This window comes from Ahaetulla prasina, chromosome 2 (assembly GCF_028640845.1).
Source record: "Ahaetulla prasina isolate Xishuangbanna chromosome 2, ASM2864084v1, whole genome shotgun sequence".
NCBI classification, from domain to species: Eukaryota; Metazoa; Chordata; class Lepidosauria; order Squamata; family Colubridae; genus Ahaetulla; species Ahaetulla prasina.
In genome coordinates, this window is record NC_080540.1 from 210579940 (window position 1) to 210602076 (window position 22137).

A 22137-nucleotide genomic window follows, 5' to 3' on the forward strand; every position below is an offset into this window, starting at 1 on the left:
AGGACTACATTTTACATCCCATGTTTGCTAGGAAATCAACAACAGACACATTTTGATGATCTAAAACGATTACTTTCATAGCTGTCTTAAATATCCCTATTTTCCTTATATAAATTTATGTATATGTATTGAATGTTGAGCAGAATAAAGCTACAGTGCATCTCTGCTTGAAGGTTGTTTAACTACTGAGTACTTGGCCCCAATGTTTAGGAGGTCGATGCATGAAAATTAGCTCAGGTTTTTCTAAAACCAACCTAACTGAACACCTTTCAAGGTAGGAATGAGTCAGCTTGTTAAAAATACCTTCTGCAGATAGGGGGAGAAACTCTCATTAAAAAAAAAATGCTGATCCTCCTTTCTCCAACACCCCTGGGGGGGGAGAGAACGGGTCTAGGTGTATGTGTATGCATGTGTGTGTGTGTATGAACACATATATTGCCAATCATGGAGGTCAGCATGGATTCAGGTAATTTCCTTTAAGCGGCATTTTCGGGAAAGTAACGATGGGGGAAAATGAATGGGTGGGGGGAATTGTAGGTCGCGAACGATGAACGGAGGGGCGCTTTTTAAAAAAAACATTTCTATTTTTTTTTTAAATGTGCCTTGGCTCTCACAGTTACGTGGAGCTGTAAGCTTTGGTTCGCCAAAGGAGACACCATTGTAGCTGTGTAGATAGTCCAAGAAGGAGGCGGTGAAAGAGAAGGGAGCTGCTGGACACGATCGCCGCCCCGTTCTTTTTCAATCTATAAAAAGTAAAGTAAAAAAAAAAAAAAGGCAGAGAGGGTGGAGTGCATGTGTGCACGAAGCCAATGCAGGCAGGGAAGAAGAGATTTGCAAGGTTACTTCAAGCTTTGCGTGTCTCTCAACTGCGGTTGGCGTTTTGAGGGGGAGAGTCAGAGGAGGGAGGAGAAAAATCAACCATCGGCCTCCCCCCCCCCAACCCCCGGACGCCTTTCTCTGGCAGCTCAGTCGCGGGGGAAGCCTCGAGGAAGGGGGACTGAAGGCCAAGGAGGACTGAAGCTCCCCCACCCGCCTCCCCCCGGTCGTCTTCTCCTCCGCTCCTTCGGCTCCATCGCCTCGCAGCCCAGAGCGAGAGTAGAGAACCGCCGGCTTAAAGCCGCCGCCTCGCTTCCCAGCTGACAACATGGCTGCGGCCGCTTCTGCTGCCCAAGACGAGCAGAGTAAGTGGGGGGGGTGGGGAGATCTGGCGGGGAGGGTACACTGTTCGTGCGGACCCGGAGAGAAAAGAGGGCGATCTGGCCCCCCTCGAGCGTGTGGATCCTTTCTTTGAAGGGATCGGCTTTCTAAGCGCGTGCTCCGGCCTTCGGGCCTCTCTCCGGGGAGGGTGTAGTTCCTCTCCCCGACCCCTTCCCGGCTTGACGGGTGCTGTGGGGGAGATCTCGGAGGACGGGAGACCTTTACAAAAAAAGAAAAGAAAGAAAGGCAAGGGGAGAGAGAGCCGAGGGTGGGTGGAAGGCTGGTTGTTTCACGGGCGATGCAGGATCGGGAGATGGGGGAAGGGTGAGGAGGAGCCCCGGCCATTAGGCCTCGGTTGTGCAGAGTCATATTAGGAAATGGGCATTAAAAAGCTTCAGGAGGATGGGAAGAGGGGACGACCCCGTCCTCCGAATTAGCCTCTTCGATCTCTGATTCTCTCTCTCTCTCTCTCTCTCACACACACACACATACACACACACACACATCCTTTCCTCCTCTCGCTCCCCCCGCCAGATGTGGGAACGGGAGCTTTGGGACACTGATACACACACAAAAACATATTCCTTCCTACTCTTCCCCCCCCCTTTTTTTTAAAAGATATGTGGGTATGGGCACTTTGGAACGCTGATACACACACACACACACACACACACACACACACACACACACACACACCCCACTAAACATATATCCCTTCCTTCTCTAGACCTCCACCCTTTTAAAGATATGTGGGTATGGGCGCTTTGGAAGACTGATACACACAACACACAACATTAAACATATATCCCTTCTCTAGACCCCCACCCTTTTAAAGATATGTGGCTATGGGCTCTTCAGATCACTGATACACACATACTCACATACACATACACCCGACCCCACACACCCCTTCCTCCTCTTGACCTCCCCCTTTAAAGATATATGGGTACAGGCAGGGGCTCCCTTCCTCCCCCCTTCACTCGAGGGAATTCCAGATTTCCTTCTTCCTCTCAAAGTCGGATTCTTAAATTCTTAAATCTGGAAAGCGGATTCTTAAATTCTTAAATCTGGAAAGCGCAGACCCCGGCTTGACTTTGCTTCACAACCCCTTCCCCCGCCCCGGGATTAGGATCTGGCCTTGAGAGAGAACACTGCAGGGTGTTTTTGAGTTGGGGGGAGGGGAGGCGTCACCACTCTGTGCAGTGCCCAATTTGGTGACGCCTGGTTTTTTCGACTTTTTCGACGTGTCTTCCCCCCCCCCACCTCCCCCGTAGGGAAAGGAAGAGGGTGTTGGGTGTTGCAAGTGCAGAGGGTGGCATGGACGCTTCAGGACAGATTTTTGCCGGTTTCTCCATCTCCCGTCCCTCTAGGCCTTTCAAAATGTGGAGCTCCCACTTCTCATTCTACATCTAAGGTATTGAGGCCTCTCTTGGTGAAGCGTGGTATGGCCGGGAAATGCTTCTTTGTGACAGGAAATGACTATAATCTTTGCCACTGAGGCAAGCTTGGGTGTCTGTGTATGCATGCATTTGTGCGTACATAAATATAGGTAGTCCTCGATTTATGACCACAATTGAGTCCAAAATTTATGTTGCAAAGCGAGAAATGTATTCAATGAGTTTTGCCCCGCTTTGCCGCTTTGCTCGCCACGTTTCTTAAGCGAATCACTTCGGTTGTTAAATTAATAACACTGTTGTTAAGTGAATCCGGCTTTCCCATTGACTTTGCATATCAGAAGATTGCAAAAGGGGATCACATGACCTTGGGACACAGCAACCCTTATAAATATGAACCAGTTGTCAAACATCCGAATGTAAATCACATGACCATGGAGATGCTGCAATGGTCATAAGTGTGAAAAATGGTCATATCACTTCTCAGTGCCATTGTAACTTTGAACGGTCACTAAATGAACTGTTGTAAGTCGAGGACTACCTGAACATACATATACATACAGGAACACATACACATAGGTGTGTGTGCATTCACATATAGGTTGTGTAATATACACACACACACACACACACAAGTATAGTATCAAAAATATACTCTTATATGTATATTACACATACAAATATCAAAGTGTCAAAAATGTGCAGTTATTTATTGCCTATATAGCCCACAGACTTCAAGAAGGCTAGGCATATTAGCATACAAGTAGTCCTCGACTTACAACAGTCCATTTAGTGACCATTCAAAGTTATAATGGCACTGAAAAAAGTGACTTATGACCATTTTTCACACTTACGATTGTAGTAACCTCCCCAGCGTCATGTGATTTACATTCGGATGCTTGACAGCTGGTTTATATTTATGATGGTTGCAGTGTCCCAGGGTCATGTGATTCCCTTTTGTGACCTTCTGACATGCAAAGTCAATGGAAAAGCTGGATTCACTTAACAATGGTGTTACTAATTTAACAATTGCAGTAATTCACTTAAATGTGGCGAGAAAAGCTGTAAAATGAGGTAAAACTCACTTAACAAATGTCTCAGTTAGCAACATAAATTTTGGTTTGGGCTCAATTGGGTCGTAAATCAAGGACTATCTGTAGTAGGCCCCTTTCCTCAATTTTATACCCTCAACACAATCCTGTGAAAGAGGCTGGATTGGGAGTGGCCCAAATTCATTTGTGCTCACAGGTACTTGTATATATGTATGGAAGAAGTACTAATGAAATTACAAGATTTTGCAATAGTTTAGGAGAAAGTACCATTGCACTCGATGGAATTAAATGTTTTTGGACGAGGAACAATTGCACTTTTATTGCGCCATCTTTGATGCTTGGATAAGGCATCCCCAGTACTGTAATAATGTTTTTGATTTCTTTATTTGGAGTAAATAATCCTTCTCTTTAAACTTGCATGATTTTACGCCATGCCTTAACAAAGAATGTTGAGAAATTTAGTGATACATATGAATGCTTGACAGTAGCTTTTTCAAATCTGTTGGCCATGATTCCTAGTCAAAATCTACTCTTGATTTGGAATTGTGGGCATTTTAGTCCATTAGGGAGGAATCAGGAAGACTAGTTTGGAGAGCATGAAAGACAGCACATCTTTTTTGTTTGTTTATTTCCAGAATCGTTGAGAAAACACTTCTTTAAAAGTCAACATCTATTAGCCTATACTAATAAAGGATTCTAATACTGTGAAAATATTATGGTTGTGCAGAACAGCCCTGTCCATAAAGCCTTGTGCAATTAATTTAATACTTTGCAAGACATTAGATTACATCAGGTACCACCTGCATAGCTAAGATTGAATCTGTCAGGCCATGACGTAAGAACATGATGAGAGAGCTTGCTTCCAGTTCCTTCACATATAGGAGGTTAAGGGCTAAGGACAAGAAGGCTGTCTTTCTGGATTGTAATCCTCATGTTGTATAACTTACTTGGGGGAGCACTTTGGAAGGTGATTTAAAAAAAAAGTTTTGCTAGGCTTTCAGTTTCAGTTACCTCTGTATTATGGTTCACCCCACAGTTAGCTAGATGTTCAGACTGGATTTAGTATTTTTATCCACCTTCCCAAGGATCCGGGATAGGCAAATGTTAATTTTATTATTATTATTACTTTGTTATACTCTATCCAATGTTATGCACTGCAAATAAATAAAATAATCATTAATACATCTATAGATGCTAGACCCCCATGGAAGTATGTCTGTTTATGTAGCCAATTGGGAACAGCCCAATGCTTGTAGCATGGGAACTATCTTTAATCTTAGCCCAAATATCAATAATATATATATGGATTTGTTGGGACAACATTGGTGGAGAAAGATGTTAATCTGGATATGAGAAAGCCTTGGGGAAGGAAATCCTTATATTTCCCCTATTTTTTCCATTTTATTCTAAGCCTATTTCTATCCACATGATAGGTTCCAGAATTTGTCATTAATCCAATGGTAGAGGGAAAGGGATATTGCATTTGGAAGTCATCCGAAGCAGGGGTCTCCAATCTTATCAACTTTAAGACTTGTGAACTTCAACTCCCAGAATTCCTCAGCCAGCAAAGCTGGGAGTTGAAGTCCAGCAGAATTCTGGGAGTTGAAGTCCACAAGTCTTAAAGTTGCCAAGGTTGGAGACCCCTGATCCAAAGGGTTTTCTGTCTCCTCTAAATTTATTTTCTATTGTATTTACTCTCTGCTCATGCATGGTTCATGGCACTTTTCACTAGAGATAGTCCTTGACTGATAACCATTCGAAGTTACAGTGACACTGAAAAAGTGACCTTCAACCAGTTGTCACACTTAAAACTGTTACAGCATCCCCCCACATGATCAAAACCCAGGTGCTTGGCAACTGGCATGTTTCTCTGGCAGGTGTCTCTTCCTGGGATCATGTGATCATCATTTGCAACCTTCCCAGCTGGCTTCTGACAAGCAGAGTCATTGGGGGAACTGAATTCTCATAAAGATCTCATGATTCATTTAACAACTGCAGTGATTTGTTTAACAATCATGGCAAAAATTGTAGAATTGGGTGCAACTCAGATAATAACTGCCTTGCTTAACAATAGAAACTCTGGTCTCAATTGTGATTGTAAGTTGGGAACGACCTGTTCTTTCTTTTGTCTATTTATCAGATCAGTATTTTTTCATTTCTTAAAAGTTTCCCATATTGCACTATAGCCCTTTATTTTTACGAGAGTGAGTGGGGCAACTTAGTTTCTTTCTTTTAAAAATTTCAAACTATATTTTTCCCTGGCTCAAGATATTTTATTACTCAAACGAAGAAATAAATAAGACATTGTTTCAGTGTTTGATTGAATAAAAACAGATAAAATGAATAAGTTAAAAAAATAAAATAGTAATTTAAAATAAAATTACTCTTTTGAAAGTAAAAATAATATTTTAAATTATACACAATTTAAATAATTCCCTGAAAAATCTTCCTATCTCCACAACTATACCTTCACTCTGTGTATTTATAATTGTTAACATGTCATGCCTTTAACTCAGGGGTGTCCAAACTTGGTCCCTTTAAGACTTTTGGACTTCAACTCCCAGAGTTCCTCAGCCAGCTTTGCTGGCTGAGGGACTCTGGGAGTTGAAGTCCAAAAGTCTTAAAGGGACCAAGTTTGGACACCCCTGCTTTAACTGAATAAATTATAGGAAGACTTAGGCTGTAATACTGTTTTCTCCAACCATACACTAGACATTGTGTTCTCCTGCTGTGGTGGTTACAGGTTGTCCTTGCTAAGCAACCACAGTTGAGATTGTCAACCTGGTTGCTAAGTAGAAAATTACATGACTGCGATTGGACTTATAATTTTACTTTTCCTTTGGTCATTAAGTAAAACAGTTGCTAAGTGAATTGCTACTGAGCTTACAATTTTGCTGTATTGTATTAACTCTGCTTGTTGCAAGGAAAAATGTGTGCTGGTTGGGAAGAACATGAATAGCAATCATGATTGCAGCGGTCATAATTGCACACCTGTTGCAAAGCACGTGATGGCTGCTGTGTTATTGACGGATGCTGCAATTGTAAATACGACAAACAGTTGCAGAGTTATTTTTTTTAGTATCGTTGTAACTGAACAGTCGCTGCATGAGGCAATAAGGGAGGACTACCTATTAACTATATGGTTTCATGACAATACAAGTTGAAGTACTCTATAGTACATATAGAAAATTCCTGTTGGGTAAACTTGCCATAATTTGCCATAATTTTGTACAGTTTAAAATTTAATAGTTAATTTTGGTACAGCAGTGTTTAAAACATTTCTTTAAAGCTAAGCTCTGGTTGGCTTAGAATCCAAAAAGAAAACAATATATATCGTTGAGGACTACCTGTATAGACAGAACTATGGTCCATGGAGTTCTTCAGTCTATTAATCTAGAATTGGAAAATACTATATTATATCAAGAAATTACTTCTGAACATAAGGGATACACTTTGCAAATAAGTAAACTGCTTTCTTTATAAAGAAAAAATTATATGTTTAAAAAAAAATTAAGAGGGAATTTGATTTCATTCGATTGAATGTTTCCAGAGAATCAAATTATAATGTAATTAACTGATTTTGATTTACATTTTGCATATTTACTTCTCAATAATATGCAGATCAAATACATACATATTATACATGACTTGCCTTTTGATACATTAAGTAAAAAACAACTATTTTCCTATTGTACTATTACAATCGTTCACCAGAATCTAAGTACTTTAAATAATGTGTCCTGAGCCTATCATCTGTTTGATTAAAATTTTCATTGCTTGATTGATCAAGTAGCACTTATTTCATGAATTAAAATTTGTATTGAATAGAATACATTATGATTGAGGTAAAAGAAGAAAAAAATATGTGATCCAAAAGCAGTGTCAGAGTTTTTATGCTCTAAGTGTGATTCAGTCTTACTTGTTCAGCAAACCTTCAACCAATGATGCATATGTAATTTGATCACTCAGCAAACTGAGTGATCAAATTAAAAGCAGATGAGTGTCTTTTCCCTTACCTTGAACAAAACAAAGAGTAACTAGACAGGGAAATATAAATTTAATAAATAATTCCTTGTACTTTCTGATATTAAATATGTGTTGCATCTGTGTAAAACACACATGACAAATGCAGGGTAACCTAGCAATAAGGTCATTAGTAAAACCAATTGAGAACTAAGCCACTATTTAATGCTGAACTTGCTGGTACAATGTTGCTTCTTTGAACTGTTTGCTGTTAGTTATAGATCAGTTTTTCTTCCTTTATTTTAGATCAGCTTGAACGTGTATTCTTGCGTCTTGGCCATGCAGAAACAGATGAGCAGTTGCAGAATATTATATCCAAATTCCTTCCCCCTGTTCTTTTAAAACTTTCCAGTACACAGGAAGGAGTACGTAAAAAGGTATGAATATTATCTGTAAGCCGAAGTCTATCAAACACAAAGTGCTTAAAAATGCTCCCATGTTGGTTTTATATATAGATTGAGTGTCCTTTGAGACGAATTTAACTCATGATCACTTAATGAAAACATGTAATTTTCAGTACAAAGCTATTGCTTTCATCCAGGGTACATTTTCAGCTGCCCATTCTAATCTAGAGTTTGTGTGATGATCTTCTATGCAAGTACTAACCAGATCCGACCTAGTTTGGGTAAGCTGTGTTTCCCTCAAGCTGGAAGCTGTATATCATAATATATTCCTTGAAGCCATTGCAAATATTGTTACCTTGTAATTCTTTTTCAGTTCAGGTCCAAATAATAAAGTCACTTGGTTCTTTTTTTTTCTGTGAAAGGTCAAATGGAAAGACAAATAGGACATTTGATAATATAGATATTTTTATTTATTATATTTCACATTTGGGAAATGAAACCTAGATCGATAAAATGAAGGAATAATAATTTTTCTTTTTAGGTTATGGAATTGCTAGTTCATCTGAACAAACGAATCAAAAGTCGCCCAAAAATCCAACTTCCAGTGGAGACTTTATTAGTTCAATATCAAGATCCTTCTGCGGTGTCCTTTGTTACAGTAAGTCCTCTCTTCTTAGAGAATTTTACTCATGAATTCTAAGATTATGATTGTCTTTGCACATCATGCTTACGTATAAATAGCTGGTTATCTCCTGCCTACGTATTTTTTGTCCTGCTTTCGAATATAAACAGGAGATAGAGAGGGATGGTTTGCTGACTTGTAGCTGCTGGGAAGTGCTTTCCTAAATGTAACCCTTCAACACTCCAACTGTGTTTTAATGAACGTTTATATGTAACTACACCCATTTGTCATATTTAAATAGTCCATCGAAATGGATAGAAACAAAATATTCTGAGTGTTTTATTTTCATATACATTTAACATTCTTGCCAATAACTAAATCTCATTAGGAAATGTTCTGTTTAATAAGTTAATGTCAGTGCTCTGTCCTTGCAGTTTAAGTTTACACATGACATATTACAACAAAGATATTGTGGCTTTACTGAGAATTGGTAGAGTTAAACAATAATGTTAGGGTTATGGATGAATGCTAAACTACAATTTGTACAGTTTTGGTGTAATGTATTTGAATTGCAGTATTACCCAATTGGTTCACACATGGATTATACAATTATAACGTATGGAATAAATCACACTTTGTGGAGTCTGTGCAACGCATTAAGTCATGACTTAAAACTGCAGTGGCTGGTCCACTCAACAGATGTGTGCATTTAGTCACCAATATTTTCTGTCTAGTAGTTTTCTAATTTACCTGAAGATGCAGTGGATTGAACTGGGATTTCTGCCCAAAAGCCTTTACCACTGAATATCAGCTTTTCTCAAATTGCATAGGAAATATACAAATATTTATGTAGATAGGTATGTAAATAGTTTAATTTTTAATTCAGTGGAAGTTTAGTGAAGATAATCCTTTAGTACATGTTTTTAGATTTATATCTGGTCCATTCCAGTGACAAAGACCTTATTTCTTTTACTTTTTTTAAAATGTCCAGGTAAGGTTTTAATACACTAGTGCAGTATGTCGTTACGGATGCTTAGTCATGAAATGAAATACACATTTTGGCCAGTTAATAACAAATGCTTTTAGGTGGCACTAGAACTTTCTCAGGTTAATTGCTAAGATGAAGTGTCCTTGATATAATGATCTACATCATTAAGGTCATAATTGGTTGGAGTCAGAAACTTGAAGATAATGCAATCACTAGAATGCAGGCGTAAGAGGCTCCTAGTATGAGGAGACTTTTTTTAATTTTTTAAATTATGAAATTAATACATGCATTTCCCATGTCATGTAAAAAAAAATCAGGTGGAGCCTGGTAGCACATTTTCTGAGTAACACATTTACCATATTTTTCACACTATAAGATGCACCGGACCATAAGATCACACATTAGCTTTAGAGGAAAACAAGAAAAGAAAAATCAGCTTCTACCTCCCAGCATCCATCCGTTATTCATCTGGCTAACATCCTTGCAGCAAACAGCAAACAACCTGGTTAGCTTCAGCACGTTATTGCAGCCCCAACACGTGGCTCGTCTGTTACGCCCACCACTGGTCAACTGAGCTGAGCTGCTGCTAACGCCGAGGAAAGCTGGAGTCTTTGCTGCCAAGCAGCTGATTGGCATTGGATCAGCCTCCTGGAATACCACCGATCAGCTCTAGGTGGCAGGGATCGCCTTTGCTGCCACCAATCGCCTTTGCTGCTGCCGATCGCCACCACCTATCGCCATCGCCTCCATTTGGCCGTGATGATAGAATAGAATAGAATTCTTTATTAACCAAGTGTGATTGGACACTTCGGTTGGATCGGCGGCAATTGGCAATGGTGGCGGTGATCCCCATTGCCTAGAACAGCTGATTGGTGGTATTCCAGGAGGCTGATCCAACCGCCAATCAGCTGCTTGGCAGCAAAAGCTCCAGTGTTCCCTGGCAGCGAGCGGTGACAACCCCCCTCCCCCCCGCCACAATATTCGCTCTATAAGACACACAGACATTTTCACCCACTTTTTGGGTGTACAAAAAATACGGTAATTCAAAGGAATAAGTTTTGGTGAGCTGCCTTTTATGCTGTTTAATAAAATGTGTTAGTTGGAAAAGGTGCTATCAGACCCTATCTGCTCTTTTCCTATCATGTCAGCTCCTATCATGTCAGGATTATTTCCCTAAAGTTATCAAAGTAAATGAAGTTGTGGAATATTTTTGGTGAGCTGGACTACTTGAACAATGTAAACGTTTCAGTGGTATTTATCAATGATTTTTAGTCATAAGTTTCTTAAAATTTGTGGATATTGTACTATAGGGCTTTTTTTTGTAGTGGTTCTTTTCAGACATATCTTGCATTTTACAGAATTTTACAATAATATATGTTAAGATGGGTTACCCTCGTTTGCCTGTGGAAAAGCAATGTGAGCTGGCACCCACTCTCCTTACTGCAATGGAAGGAAAACCTCAACCCCAACAAGACAGGTATAATATTCTGAGCATAAAACTTTCATTGCCTAATTTTTGAAAAAAAACTATTCTTTTTAATAAATTAGCCATTAAAGACTGCAAATTCATGTTCGGAGAAAAGATGGCATAGTTCCCTTCTGTTACTTTGTGTCAGCACGGCAAGGCAGATTCCACAGGGAGACTAGATTATATCTTATTGAGATAGGCTATAATAATAAAAACATGCATGTCTGATTGACCTAAACTGCTACTCCTTCTTAAATCCCAACAAATGAGGGATTTGTCTGAATATTATCTTGTTTCCTGGGTCCGAAAAACAATGTTTCAGCCATCTTTCCTAGGCAATGGTTACATTTTAAATACCCTGCTTTTTTGCCATCCAACATTTTGTCATACAGATAAATCTTAATTCTTGGATCCAGCCTCCTTAACATTTTAATATTTCAGTTTAATTCATTTCAGAGCAATTTGAATAATACAGATCCATTTGGAATTAGCTACAAAATATGAAAGAAAGAAAAGTGGTTTCATAAAAACCATGAAGTTATGTGATCTTCCTTGTCTGCAATTCCCACTTAAAGTTTTTAAAAATGCAAATAGCAATAAAAGAAAACATTTATGAATTTTTAGGCAGATTCTTTCATATAATTGCAATATACACAATTGTTTTGCAGCCTAATGCATCTTCTAATACCAACACTTTTTCACATGAAATACCCTGTTGAACCTCTGAAAGCAGCTTCTCCGTTTAATCTTGCTGAAAAACCAAAGACTGTACAACTGCTGTTGGATTTTATGTTGGATGTTCTCCTCATGCCTTATGGGTAAGTAATTGTGAAGTTTATTCGAGTGATAGCAGTGGTGGGATTCAGGCAGTTCGCATCACTTCGGGAGAACCGGTTGTTAACTGTCTGAGCAGTTTGGCAGACTGGTTGTTGAAAGAAATCATTAGGGCAGAGAACCGGTTGTTAAATTACTTGAATCCCACCACTGGGTGATAGGTACTACTAGGATTAGTAAGGGAGAGGGAAGTCTCTTTTAAAGTGATGTTGTGCCATTGATGACATTCTCTAGAGGGTATTTTTTATTTTTTTATGAAAATCATATTTTTGCCTCAGATCATTTAAAAATCCATAGCCAGGTCAGTGAGTGCAGATTTAATGGTACTATAATCACAGGAAAATTACTAGAAGCATTGAGTTTCTTACCCAAATATTTGTTAGCTTTTAAGCAGAAGTCACATATTAAGTTCTAATGTAGTTGGTTTGGTTTTGGCTTACTTTCTATTCCATTGAGTGAAAGTTTGTGATTGATATGGTTGACTGACCATTTTAAGCCAATTATAGATAATCCTTGACTTAATAATTAAACCTGGAATTATGATCATAAGTCTTATAGCAGTTAACCAGACGCCATGGTCATTAAGTGAACGCCACAATTCTTAAATGTGGCGTATAATGTATAAATTCATTATACCCAATGGGTGTTTTTTGTCAGAAATAAATGTCAGAAACCACATAACCAAGGCAGCAAATAGCTCAAATCTGCAAAGATGAAGTCAGGAAAGCTAAGGCCCAAAATGAACTAAGGCTTGCAACAAAAGTCATAAATAACAAAAAAAAGCCTCTTTCAATATGTAAAAACCAAGGAAAAAAGTCAAGGAAACAATTGGTCCATTAATAGGAGAAAATGGCAAGAAATTGACAAGTAGCAGGGAGAAAGCATAACTTTAACTCATTTTTTTGCATTTTTTGTTTTTATACAAAGGAGAAAAAAAACAGCCCAACATATAAAAAAAATTGTAAAATGCAGATTAGAAATGCAAGTCAGAAAAAGCAGTAAAATGATAGCAGAACACCTATCCTCTCTATATGAGTTCAAATCACGAGGACTAGATGGATCAAACCCAAGGTTCTGCAGGAATTGGCAGATGTGATTTCAGAACCATTGAACCATATCTTTCAAAGATCCTGGAATAGCAGATGACTGGAAAAGGGTGATATAGTTGCCATGTGCTAATCTACAGTATATTTGGACTTCAGTAAGGCATTTGATAAAGTAGACTATAACCTACTACTTGATAAAATAAAAATTTGTAAATTAGACAGTATCACCACCAGATGGATTCATAACTGATTAAGCGCACTCAACAGGTAGACCTGAATGGAACTGCATCTACATGGGGGATTATGCAATGGAGAACCTCAAGGCTGTGTCTTAAACCCAGTACTCTTCAATGTCTTCATCAGTGATTTAGACCAGGAGATAAAAGGGGAACTCATCCAATTTGCAGACAACACCAAGCTGGCAGGAATAGTTAACACTCCAGAAGATAGTCTGTCAAGATACAGAATGCTCTTGACAGGCTTGAATACTGGGCCCAATCTAACAAAATGAAATTCAATGATGAGAAAAGTAAAGTTCCACATTTAGACAAGAAAAACAAATGCGCAGGTACAGAATATCTGGCTCAATTGTAGTAGATGCAAGAGAGGTCTTGGAGTCCTAGTGAGTACTTATTTAAATATGAGCCAGCAGGTGCTGCAATGGGAACAATTAATCAGTGGAACGACTTGCCTCTGGAAGTTATGGGTCCAACCCTGGAGATTTTTAAGAAGAGAGTGGACAGCCATTTGTCTGAAATGGTATAGGGTTTCCTGCTGGAACAGGTGGTTGGTCCCTTCCAACTTTGTTATTCTATTAACTGGCAAAACCCACCAGAAATCGGCTTCACATGACTGTGGGCTGCAAACAGCTATAAAGGCAAGCTGGTTGCCATGCACTTAAAATATAATCATGTTATCACAAGCGGGTGTGTGACTGTCAGAATTTAGAAAACAGATTGTAAATAGTTCTGGAGAGATATGTTGTAACTTGGAACAGTCACTAAGCGTCTGGTTCTTAAGCGAGGACTATCTGCCTGCTTAATTAGCATTAGTTTAATAAGGTACAGCAGGAGTCCCCAAAAGTTAAATGGGACTTTTGCTTAAGAAGAATCTGTGTCCTAGAAAGTGATAAAATACACAATTGCTTAAATGCAGTTAAATTTCATGCTTGATCTGTCATGTGCACAATCTAAAAAAAAAATTAAAATCTTTGTAAGTACTTCCTTAATTACAAATAGTCCAGCAGTCTTGTAAAACTCCTCAAATTTTAGGATTCAGAATTTTTTAATCTGTCTGCTATGCACAAAGACATACAAATTTAACTCATCAAGTTAACAGCCTAATTAAAATCTATTCTGTCTAGTTGCTTTTTTATTGATCTCTGGAAATAGATTCTCTTATATACAGGTGTCCTGATTAATGTAATTATTTATATAGTTTTAAGAATGTTATGTTCTGCCTTTATTATTTTTTCGAATAAGGTGGCAAACATATTCAACACACCTTCCTCCTCCTATTTTCTCTACAACAGCAACTCTGTAAGATGAGTTGGCTTGTGAGATAGTGACTGGCCCAAGATCATCCAGCTCTGGGTTTTAGGTCTAAGGCAGGACTAGAATTTACAATCTCCAGTTTTCTAACCTGGTCCTTTACTCATTAGACCAAAGTGGCTCTCTAGATTTCTTTTAGAAATGTATAATCTCAAAGCCTCAGAGCTTATATGATTCCTGACAGCTTTGAATAAGGCCTCCAGAATACCTCCAAAATTGATAAAATAGTATTTTTTAATGTGACGGAAAAATAATTATCTATTTTCAAGTCCAATTTTTGTTTCCATAACGGAGGTTATGGCTGGTTTTTCAGATTGATATAATTTAAACCGGGCAGCACTCAAAGACTGATACATTCACTCATAATTTCTAATAGAGGATTTCATAAACTTTCCCCCCTCTCCTTCTAGATATGTATTAAATGAATCCCAGAGTCGCCAGAGTGTGCCAGTGGGACAGGGTACCTCTTCATCAAATACTTCTGGAGGATCTGGGATCCCTCAGCCTCCTCCGGGAATGAGCTTTTATGCAGCCAAGCGGGTAATTGGAGACAGTCCGTGGACACCTGAGCAGCTGGAACAGGTAAAAGCCAAAAAATTATAGCCCATACGTGTATGGGGGTGGTAGAAGTAGCTTAATTGTAACAAGTGGTCAGACATAATGCATATTAACTTACCTTGTGAATTTTTATTTGTCTCCAGCTCATGCTTATTCTAATTTAATTATATTGCAACTTTCTCGGATGCAACTGAAATAAAATACAGAATATAAATGAAAAACTAAAAAAAAAGCGGTAAAACTAAGTAGCATCAGCATATGATGTTGCACCATTCCAAAACTCTGAATAATGTAATGTGTATGATAAACAGCATATTTTTAGGGGGATGAGAGGTATTTTGGAGAATATTGTTTTAAAACACTTCAATAGGAAGGTAATAGCATTCCATGCATCTTGACATATAGTCATGTTGACCACATGACCATGGAAAGGGTCTTCAGCAACGCTGGTTCTCTCAGTTAAGAAATGGAGATGAACGCTGTCCCCTAGAGTCAGACATGATTGGACCAAAAAACCTTTACCTTTAAATGACTGAAAACCTCTGACCCTCCACAAATGGTTGGATCAGAATTTCCATTATGGCTCACTATTGATTAGATTGACAGATGTTGTTGGGAATTCTCCTTCTGTAATGTATTGAGCCTCATAATTTCCCCATCTCTGCTTTATAGCAAAGCCTTTTGTTATTTCTCTATCCATCTCTATCTAGTTCCATCACTCAGTAATTATAATAAAAGTATACTTTTTATAGACAATGTATGAGATTGTACTGAACACCTTTTATTTATTTTTTTGTGCTTTGTTGGGCAGTGTAAATTGGGCATTGTAAAGTTCATTGAAGCTGAGCAGGTGCCTGAACTTGAAGCTGTCATACATTTGGTTATTGCCTCTAGTGATACACGGCACAGTGTAGCCACTGCAGCAGATCTTGAACTCAAAAGCAAGCAAAGGTAATGGGTTATAATACAGATGTTTAAAAACAAAAGTGATGGTTTGTTATGAATTTTAAAAAGGTTGGTTTTGTTTAATGCAAAATTATTTTGTTTATCACAATGGCACATTTTTGGAATTGCATTTGATAGGATGTAGATATCTCTACATTTGACCACAATGATAGCAGCACTTCAGTTATTCTAGAATATTGGCATCCATATATTAGTATGAACAGTAATAGTGTATCTCCTCAGGTTTGATATATACCTGCTTTTCAGCAGGTAATTATTATCTTTCAGTGCTGTATTTGCTAATAAAGAGCCTGCCAAAGCTTTTATGATTGGGGATTCTAAGCATATTTAGCTTATCTCATTTGCCCTATGATTGAAAAATATGTAAGATTCCTCATTCTGGGGAGGATTTTAAGGATATTATCTGAAGAATAAGGCTCCTGTTCAGATTTCATTCATTATAGGAAGCTTCAAAATGAAACTGAGTCCATGACTTCATTGCTCCCAAATACAGTAGGTTCAGTGCATAATACCTCAATAAGGGTAGACAGATTTCATTCATATGGCCACGTAGTTTCTAGTAGTTTGTGGAGTCTTTAAAAGACCAATGTTTACATGAATATTAGTCAATCTTTAACACTTTCTCAATTTATGTGAAGCAAAGCCTTTAAGTAGTGTAGTGATTTTACTTAATCACACTGTAGGGTTTCAGAATTGTATATGTCATACTTTTAAAGGTGCTTTTCTAAACAGGTACAGTATTAATTTCTTTACAAATATATATAAATGTCCCTGTAGTTAGTATTTTATAAAATCACTGAAGATATATGCTAGGAAAGACCTAGATTGTAGTATTAGTTTTCACAAGTTCCTGGTAGCTATTGGTGGTTTGTAGGAGTACAGAGTGTTCCCTGGTATGGCTATTAAAATAAAAATGGATTGTAAAGATGGGAACAAAAACATTGTAAGGTACAGATATTTTTTTAAAAATTAATTCCGAGATCCAAGCACATGTTATTTTCAAGAGACGAAAATAAACAGCAGTTGTTGCTAATTCCAGTACAGGTAATCCTCGCTTAGTGTCCATTCATTTAGCGACTGAAGTTATGACAGTGCTGAATGAAGGAGTTTATGACTGGTCCTTGAAGTTTCTTCCATTGCAATATCCCCACAGTCACATGAACAAAATTTGGCCCTGCCTGCATTTACGACCACTGTTTTGGCAAGTCTGCCTTTCACCTGCTGTCAGCGGCTCCTGCTGTCTAGTCCTCCCCCCCCTTAATATCTCCTGGAATGCATGCCAGTATTGTACCAGTGGAGCCTTCTTTCACATCGCCTTTGTTTGCACCAGTTCAGCTATAGCTTATCTCATGCCCTGACCAGGGCCTCCATTAATGCACCAGCCAGGACTTCTGATTATGTTTCAGCCAGGGACTCCATTCACATGCCAGCCAGGGCCTCCATTTGTACTCCATCCAGAGTATTGTTTTGTGAAAATAAGGCATGCATGTGAAAGAAAACCCAAGAAAATTATGGCAGTTGCATGCCATAATTTTAGCCAGATCCTTCTTTTTCATTGGCATAAAAGAAGGAAGCTGCAGTGGCACAAAAGAAGATGGTGTGAAATCAGTTCCCAGTAATACGTAATTCCCAGTAATGAGAAGAGCAACAAAGATGAGAAGAGCAACAAAGATGATTAGGGGACTGGAGGATAAAACATATGAAGAACGGTTGCAGGAACTGGGTATGTCTAGTTTAACAAAGAGAAGGACTAGGGGAGACATGATAGCAGTGTTCCAATAGCTCAGGGGCTGCCACAAAGAAGAGGGAATCAAACTATTCTCCAAAGCACCTGAGGGCAGAACAAGAAGCAATGGGTGGAAACTGATCAAGGAAAGAAGCAACTTAGAACTAAGGAGAAATTTCCTGACAGTTAGAACAATTAATCAGTGGAACGACTTGCCTGCAGAAGTTGTGAATGCTCCAACACTGGAAATTTTTAAGAAAATGTTGGATAACCATCTGTCTGAGATGGTGTAGGGTTTCCTGCCTGGGCAGGGGGTTGGACTAGAAGGCCTCCAAGGTCCCTTCCAACTCTGATGTTATGTTATGTTATGTTATGTTAATACCATAGTGCTATGTGGGGGTGCAGATATGCAAGGCAGGGCTGGGGTGGTGAGAGCAGCTGATAGTAGTGAGAAGCAGGAGGCCAAATGAGTCCCAAAGGTGCTTTTCCAAAAGGCAACTGGATTTTCTTGGTTTTTTCCTTGAAAATGTTTCACTTCTCATCCAAGAAGCTTCTTCAGTTTTTAAGGAAAAAAAACAAATAAGTCCAGTTGCCTTTTGGAAAAGCACCTTTAGAACAACCATAACCTGGATGATTGAGAATCTCCACAGACATGCTTAACTGAGAACCAGTAATTCATTTCATTTTGGCGACTCAATTAATGAAAACAGAAACTATGGAAGAAAAAAAATAGCAATCAGTTTGATTTTTAATAAATTTCTTCTCCCTTTTTTCCTTCCTCCCTTAGTTTAATTGACTGGAATAACCCAGCCATCATCAACAAGCTGTACAAAGTTTATCTTGGGGATATACCACTAAAAACTAAGGAGGTAAGAATTGCGTTCCTAAATCTGTGTTCTTTCTTATTTTCTATTTTTTGCACTTTGTGTATTACATATTTTATAATATGGATTACTTGCTATTGTAGAGAATATCATTTTAAGAGTTATTCACCTTTTTCCAATTCTTTCATTAACCTAGAAGTAAAGGAAGAAAAATGTTTTCTAGGGAAAAAAAGAGCAGCTGTTTCTTATTCTATACCTGGGTATAGGTAGTCCTTGATTTATGACTGTACTGAATCCTCCCTTTTACGATTGTAAGTTGTGACAGTCATAAAGTGGCCATTTTACTACCTTTTTAATGGTTGCAAACAGTCATAAATGCAAGCTGGTTGCTGAGTGCCCAAAGTGCTGGCATAGGACTGGGGTGGGAGTGGGGAGGGCAGAGAGGGCCCTCACCATTAGAACTTTGAATCCTGGTCATAAGTTGTTGTCCCCCCCCCATCCCCCCAGGGAGATCCATCATGAGTTTGAACAGTTGCTAAGTGACCAATCATAAGTTGAGGACAGCCTGCACTTGAACTTCGTTTTATCTTGGTTTGTTTTATTTTATCCTTAAAGCAGAAAGACAAAATTTCAAATCCAAACTAAAATCCAATAGAAGAAAACAATACTATGATGGGTTTTTTTTTTTTTAAAAAAACCTTAACGTATCTGAGAGTTTTATTGACTTGGTCCTACAGTGGAAAAAGCTATATATCTTGACATCATAATTGCTAGACGTCCACATTTCTTTAAGACTCTTAAATGTGCTCACTGGCTCCAGATTGCATCACAATTTTTTCCTTGTATCGATACTGCCACTGAAAAACTCTCTCTTCTACTGCAAAATTGAAATATTATAGGCAGCCCTTTTTATCTACATTCTCAATCTGTGCTTTAAAATTTTCATCTATGTTTTCTTTTTTTTTTGTTACAGTGGTACCTTGATACTCATTGTTAATTGGTTTCAGGAAGGTATGATGAGTACCAAACAGATTTTTCCCATAAAGAATAATGTAGTGAGTCAAGGCAGCCGGCACTGACAAATTCTAGCTTGGGCATTGAGTACCAAACAAACAATGAGTATCAGGACAAAATTTTCATGTCAAAATGAGTTGAATATCAAATTCGATGGGTTTCAAAACAATTGAGTACCAAGATACCACTGTACTTGTTTTTAAGAGTTAGTTCACCCATGCATTTATATCTGCAATACAGCTTGGTTGCAGAGGATCTCCCATTAGGTTAGCCAAGTTATAGGGCTGTACATGGTTTGTCATGGAAGCTGGCCTTGAGTGACATATCCAGTTGTGATGGCCTGCTTGTATCATATTGCTTATTCAGACTCAATGCAACTCTTTAACGATCTTAGTGGAGGGGATCTTAATGTTAACCCTGAAGCTGACCTGACCGAGGCCATTTTGAGACTTCAGTGTTGCCACACTGGAGCTGAGGGATAGGGAGGGGGGAATAGAGATAGCTGGGGTTTTGTAGCCAAAACAAAATACTTTCTTCTGGGAACAAAGGACATTCCGATAGGTGGTCGGAGAGAGGAGTGAAGTTACCTGACAACTGTATGGCACCTTTATTGAACCAGGTGACATTGGGGAAGGGAGAAAATGTTTACTTTTAATTAGGTGAAAACCATGGGAACACTCAGAGTCACCAGCCTGTGCCAATATGATATATCCAAATAAAGCTGTTTTTTGAGGAATTTACCTGCCTCGGAGTTCTGTTCGTTATGAGTGTATTACTTGGAACCCTGACGTTAAACTGACTCTGAGTGTTCCCGCGGGTGAATGCTAGTTCTGCCACAGATAGCTTATGCTTATCCCTCAATAACCCTGTTGATTACTATTTCCTCCAGAGAGCTGAATGCAATCTGTTACACCAATGGATATTAGTGCTGCCTTCAGATTGTTTGTAGTGATTAGAGCCAGGTACAAATCATCTGCAGGCAGAGTAGTGTCCAGAGAATGCAGGAAGGTGATTGAATAACCATGCAAAGCAGAAGAGTCCTAAAAGCTATATATTAAAAGAGGGCAGTTCCCTCCATTAATCACTGATAGAGGGGCTCAGAAACTAGCTGGTGCAAAGGAGCTGCTTGGAGCCTTGCAACTGGACTAGCTCAGATCTTTTATAAGTGAGCAATAAAAAAGAGAAACAGATCCAGCTGTACTGTTGTCTGGGAGGAAGACAGTGGCTATAGGCTTTGGAACCTTATCCTCCAGTTCCCATAAATGCAAACTCATCTCATTATTTCCGGTTTTGTTATTCAGTTTTATGCTGGGTCAGAACCTCTACAAATAATGAGAATTATCTATAATTCTGACACTTGAACTAGATGCAGCTGGTTTAAGGCATCTCAGGTAAATGCTTTTCGTCACACTTCCAAGTGTCATTGGGAGATCAAATTCAAAGCATAGGATAACCTGGATGTATACTTTCTCATCTTGGATAATTGCCCTGTCACGTTGGGAGCGGATCTGGGCTTTCTTTGAATAGACTTATAGTTCTCAAACTAGGGCACCACTGGATACATTCACAGGGACACAATGGCATATTTTACTGCCTAATAACTGGAGTTATCCCAATTCTCTCCTTGGTTCCATAGTGCACAGTTTGGGAACTGCTAGGGACACCATGAAAAAGACACTAAAGCTAGTGTGAACCAAGAACATTTGGGAACTCCTGGAGTACACTAAGTCAGGGATCTCCAACCTTGGCAACTTTAAGACTTGTGGACTTCAACTCCCAGAGTTCCTCACCTAGCTTTTACTGGGTGAGGAACTCTGGGAGTTGAAGTCCACAAGTCTTAAAGTTGCCAAGGTTGGAGACCCCTGCACTAAGTTATATCTTACTTTGTAGTAATCTCAATACTTTTTCTTTTTTGTATTTTATACAGTTCCAGTGCTTTGAAACCTTGTGGTTATATGTACATTGTTACCTTGGTCAGTGACCAGAGTAAAGATTTGGTGTGTACACTGTGATTGCTTTTCTGAGTGATTTAGTTTTTTTTCTAGTCACTTTATGTTTCGAAATATTCATTTGTGTGTTTATAACAGGGAGCTGTTCTGAAACCAGAACTGAAACGTGATCCTGTCAGTACTCGGGTGAAGTTAAAGATTGTCCCACATCTTTTGCGTTCCAGGCAAGCTGCAGAAACATTTCCTGCAAATATTCAGGTACTCCTTTTTTTTATCTGTCTCTTACTGTATTTCTTAGTGAATTCAGTATTTAACAGTGTGCTTGTAACTCATTCCCCTACATGAGGAGTGAGTATTCTACACTTCAGGGCACACAGATTGCTTACCTTGCTTACCAACTGTTTTATGCAGCAATGTTTGAAAGTACATGCAAAAAACAAATAAAAAAACCCAGCATTCCAGCTTTTGCTACCACAATCCTCATTCATCCTACAGTCAGCATGCTTCTGAACCAGCTTATGATGAGCAGAATTAAGGAAGAACATAGAATTAAAGTTCTCAATTACAGTCACACAGCTTAAT

The 22137-nt window shown here is 38.7% G+C and overlaps 1 protein-coding gene across 2 annotated transcripts in view; it reads left to right on the plus strand.

The window, feature by feature from the left end:
* Positions 1-372: 372 nt before the first annotated feature.
* ECPAS (Ecm29 proteasome adaptor and scaffold) overlaps positions 373-22137 on the plus strand; it is an 80247-nt gene continuing 58482 nt past the window's right edge. Inside the window, exons 1-9 of one of the 2 annotated variants that reach the window (XM_058168535.1) lie at positions 373-466; positions 7913-8043; positions 8552-8668; positions 10979-11097; positions 11757-11906; positions 14929-15100; positions 15888-16027; positions 18556-18637; positions 21694-21813. In XM_058168535.1, the coding sequence (XP_058024518.1) occupies positions 445-466; positions 7913-8043; positions 8552-8668; positions 10979-11097; positions 11757-11906; positions 14929-15100; positions 15888-16027; positions 18556-18637; positions 21694-21813 (1053 nt within the window). In that variant the 5' untranslated portion in view covers positions 373-444. Of the gene's footprint in view, positions 467-776; positions 1182-7912; positions 8044-8551; positions 8669-10978; positions 11098-11756; positions 11907-14928; positions 15101-15887; positions 16028-18555; positions 18638-21693; positions 21814-22137 lie in introns of those variants that run through there. The other variant, XM_058168534.1, reaches the window with a different exon arrangement.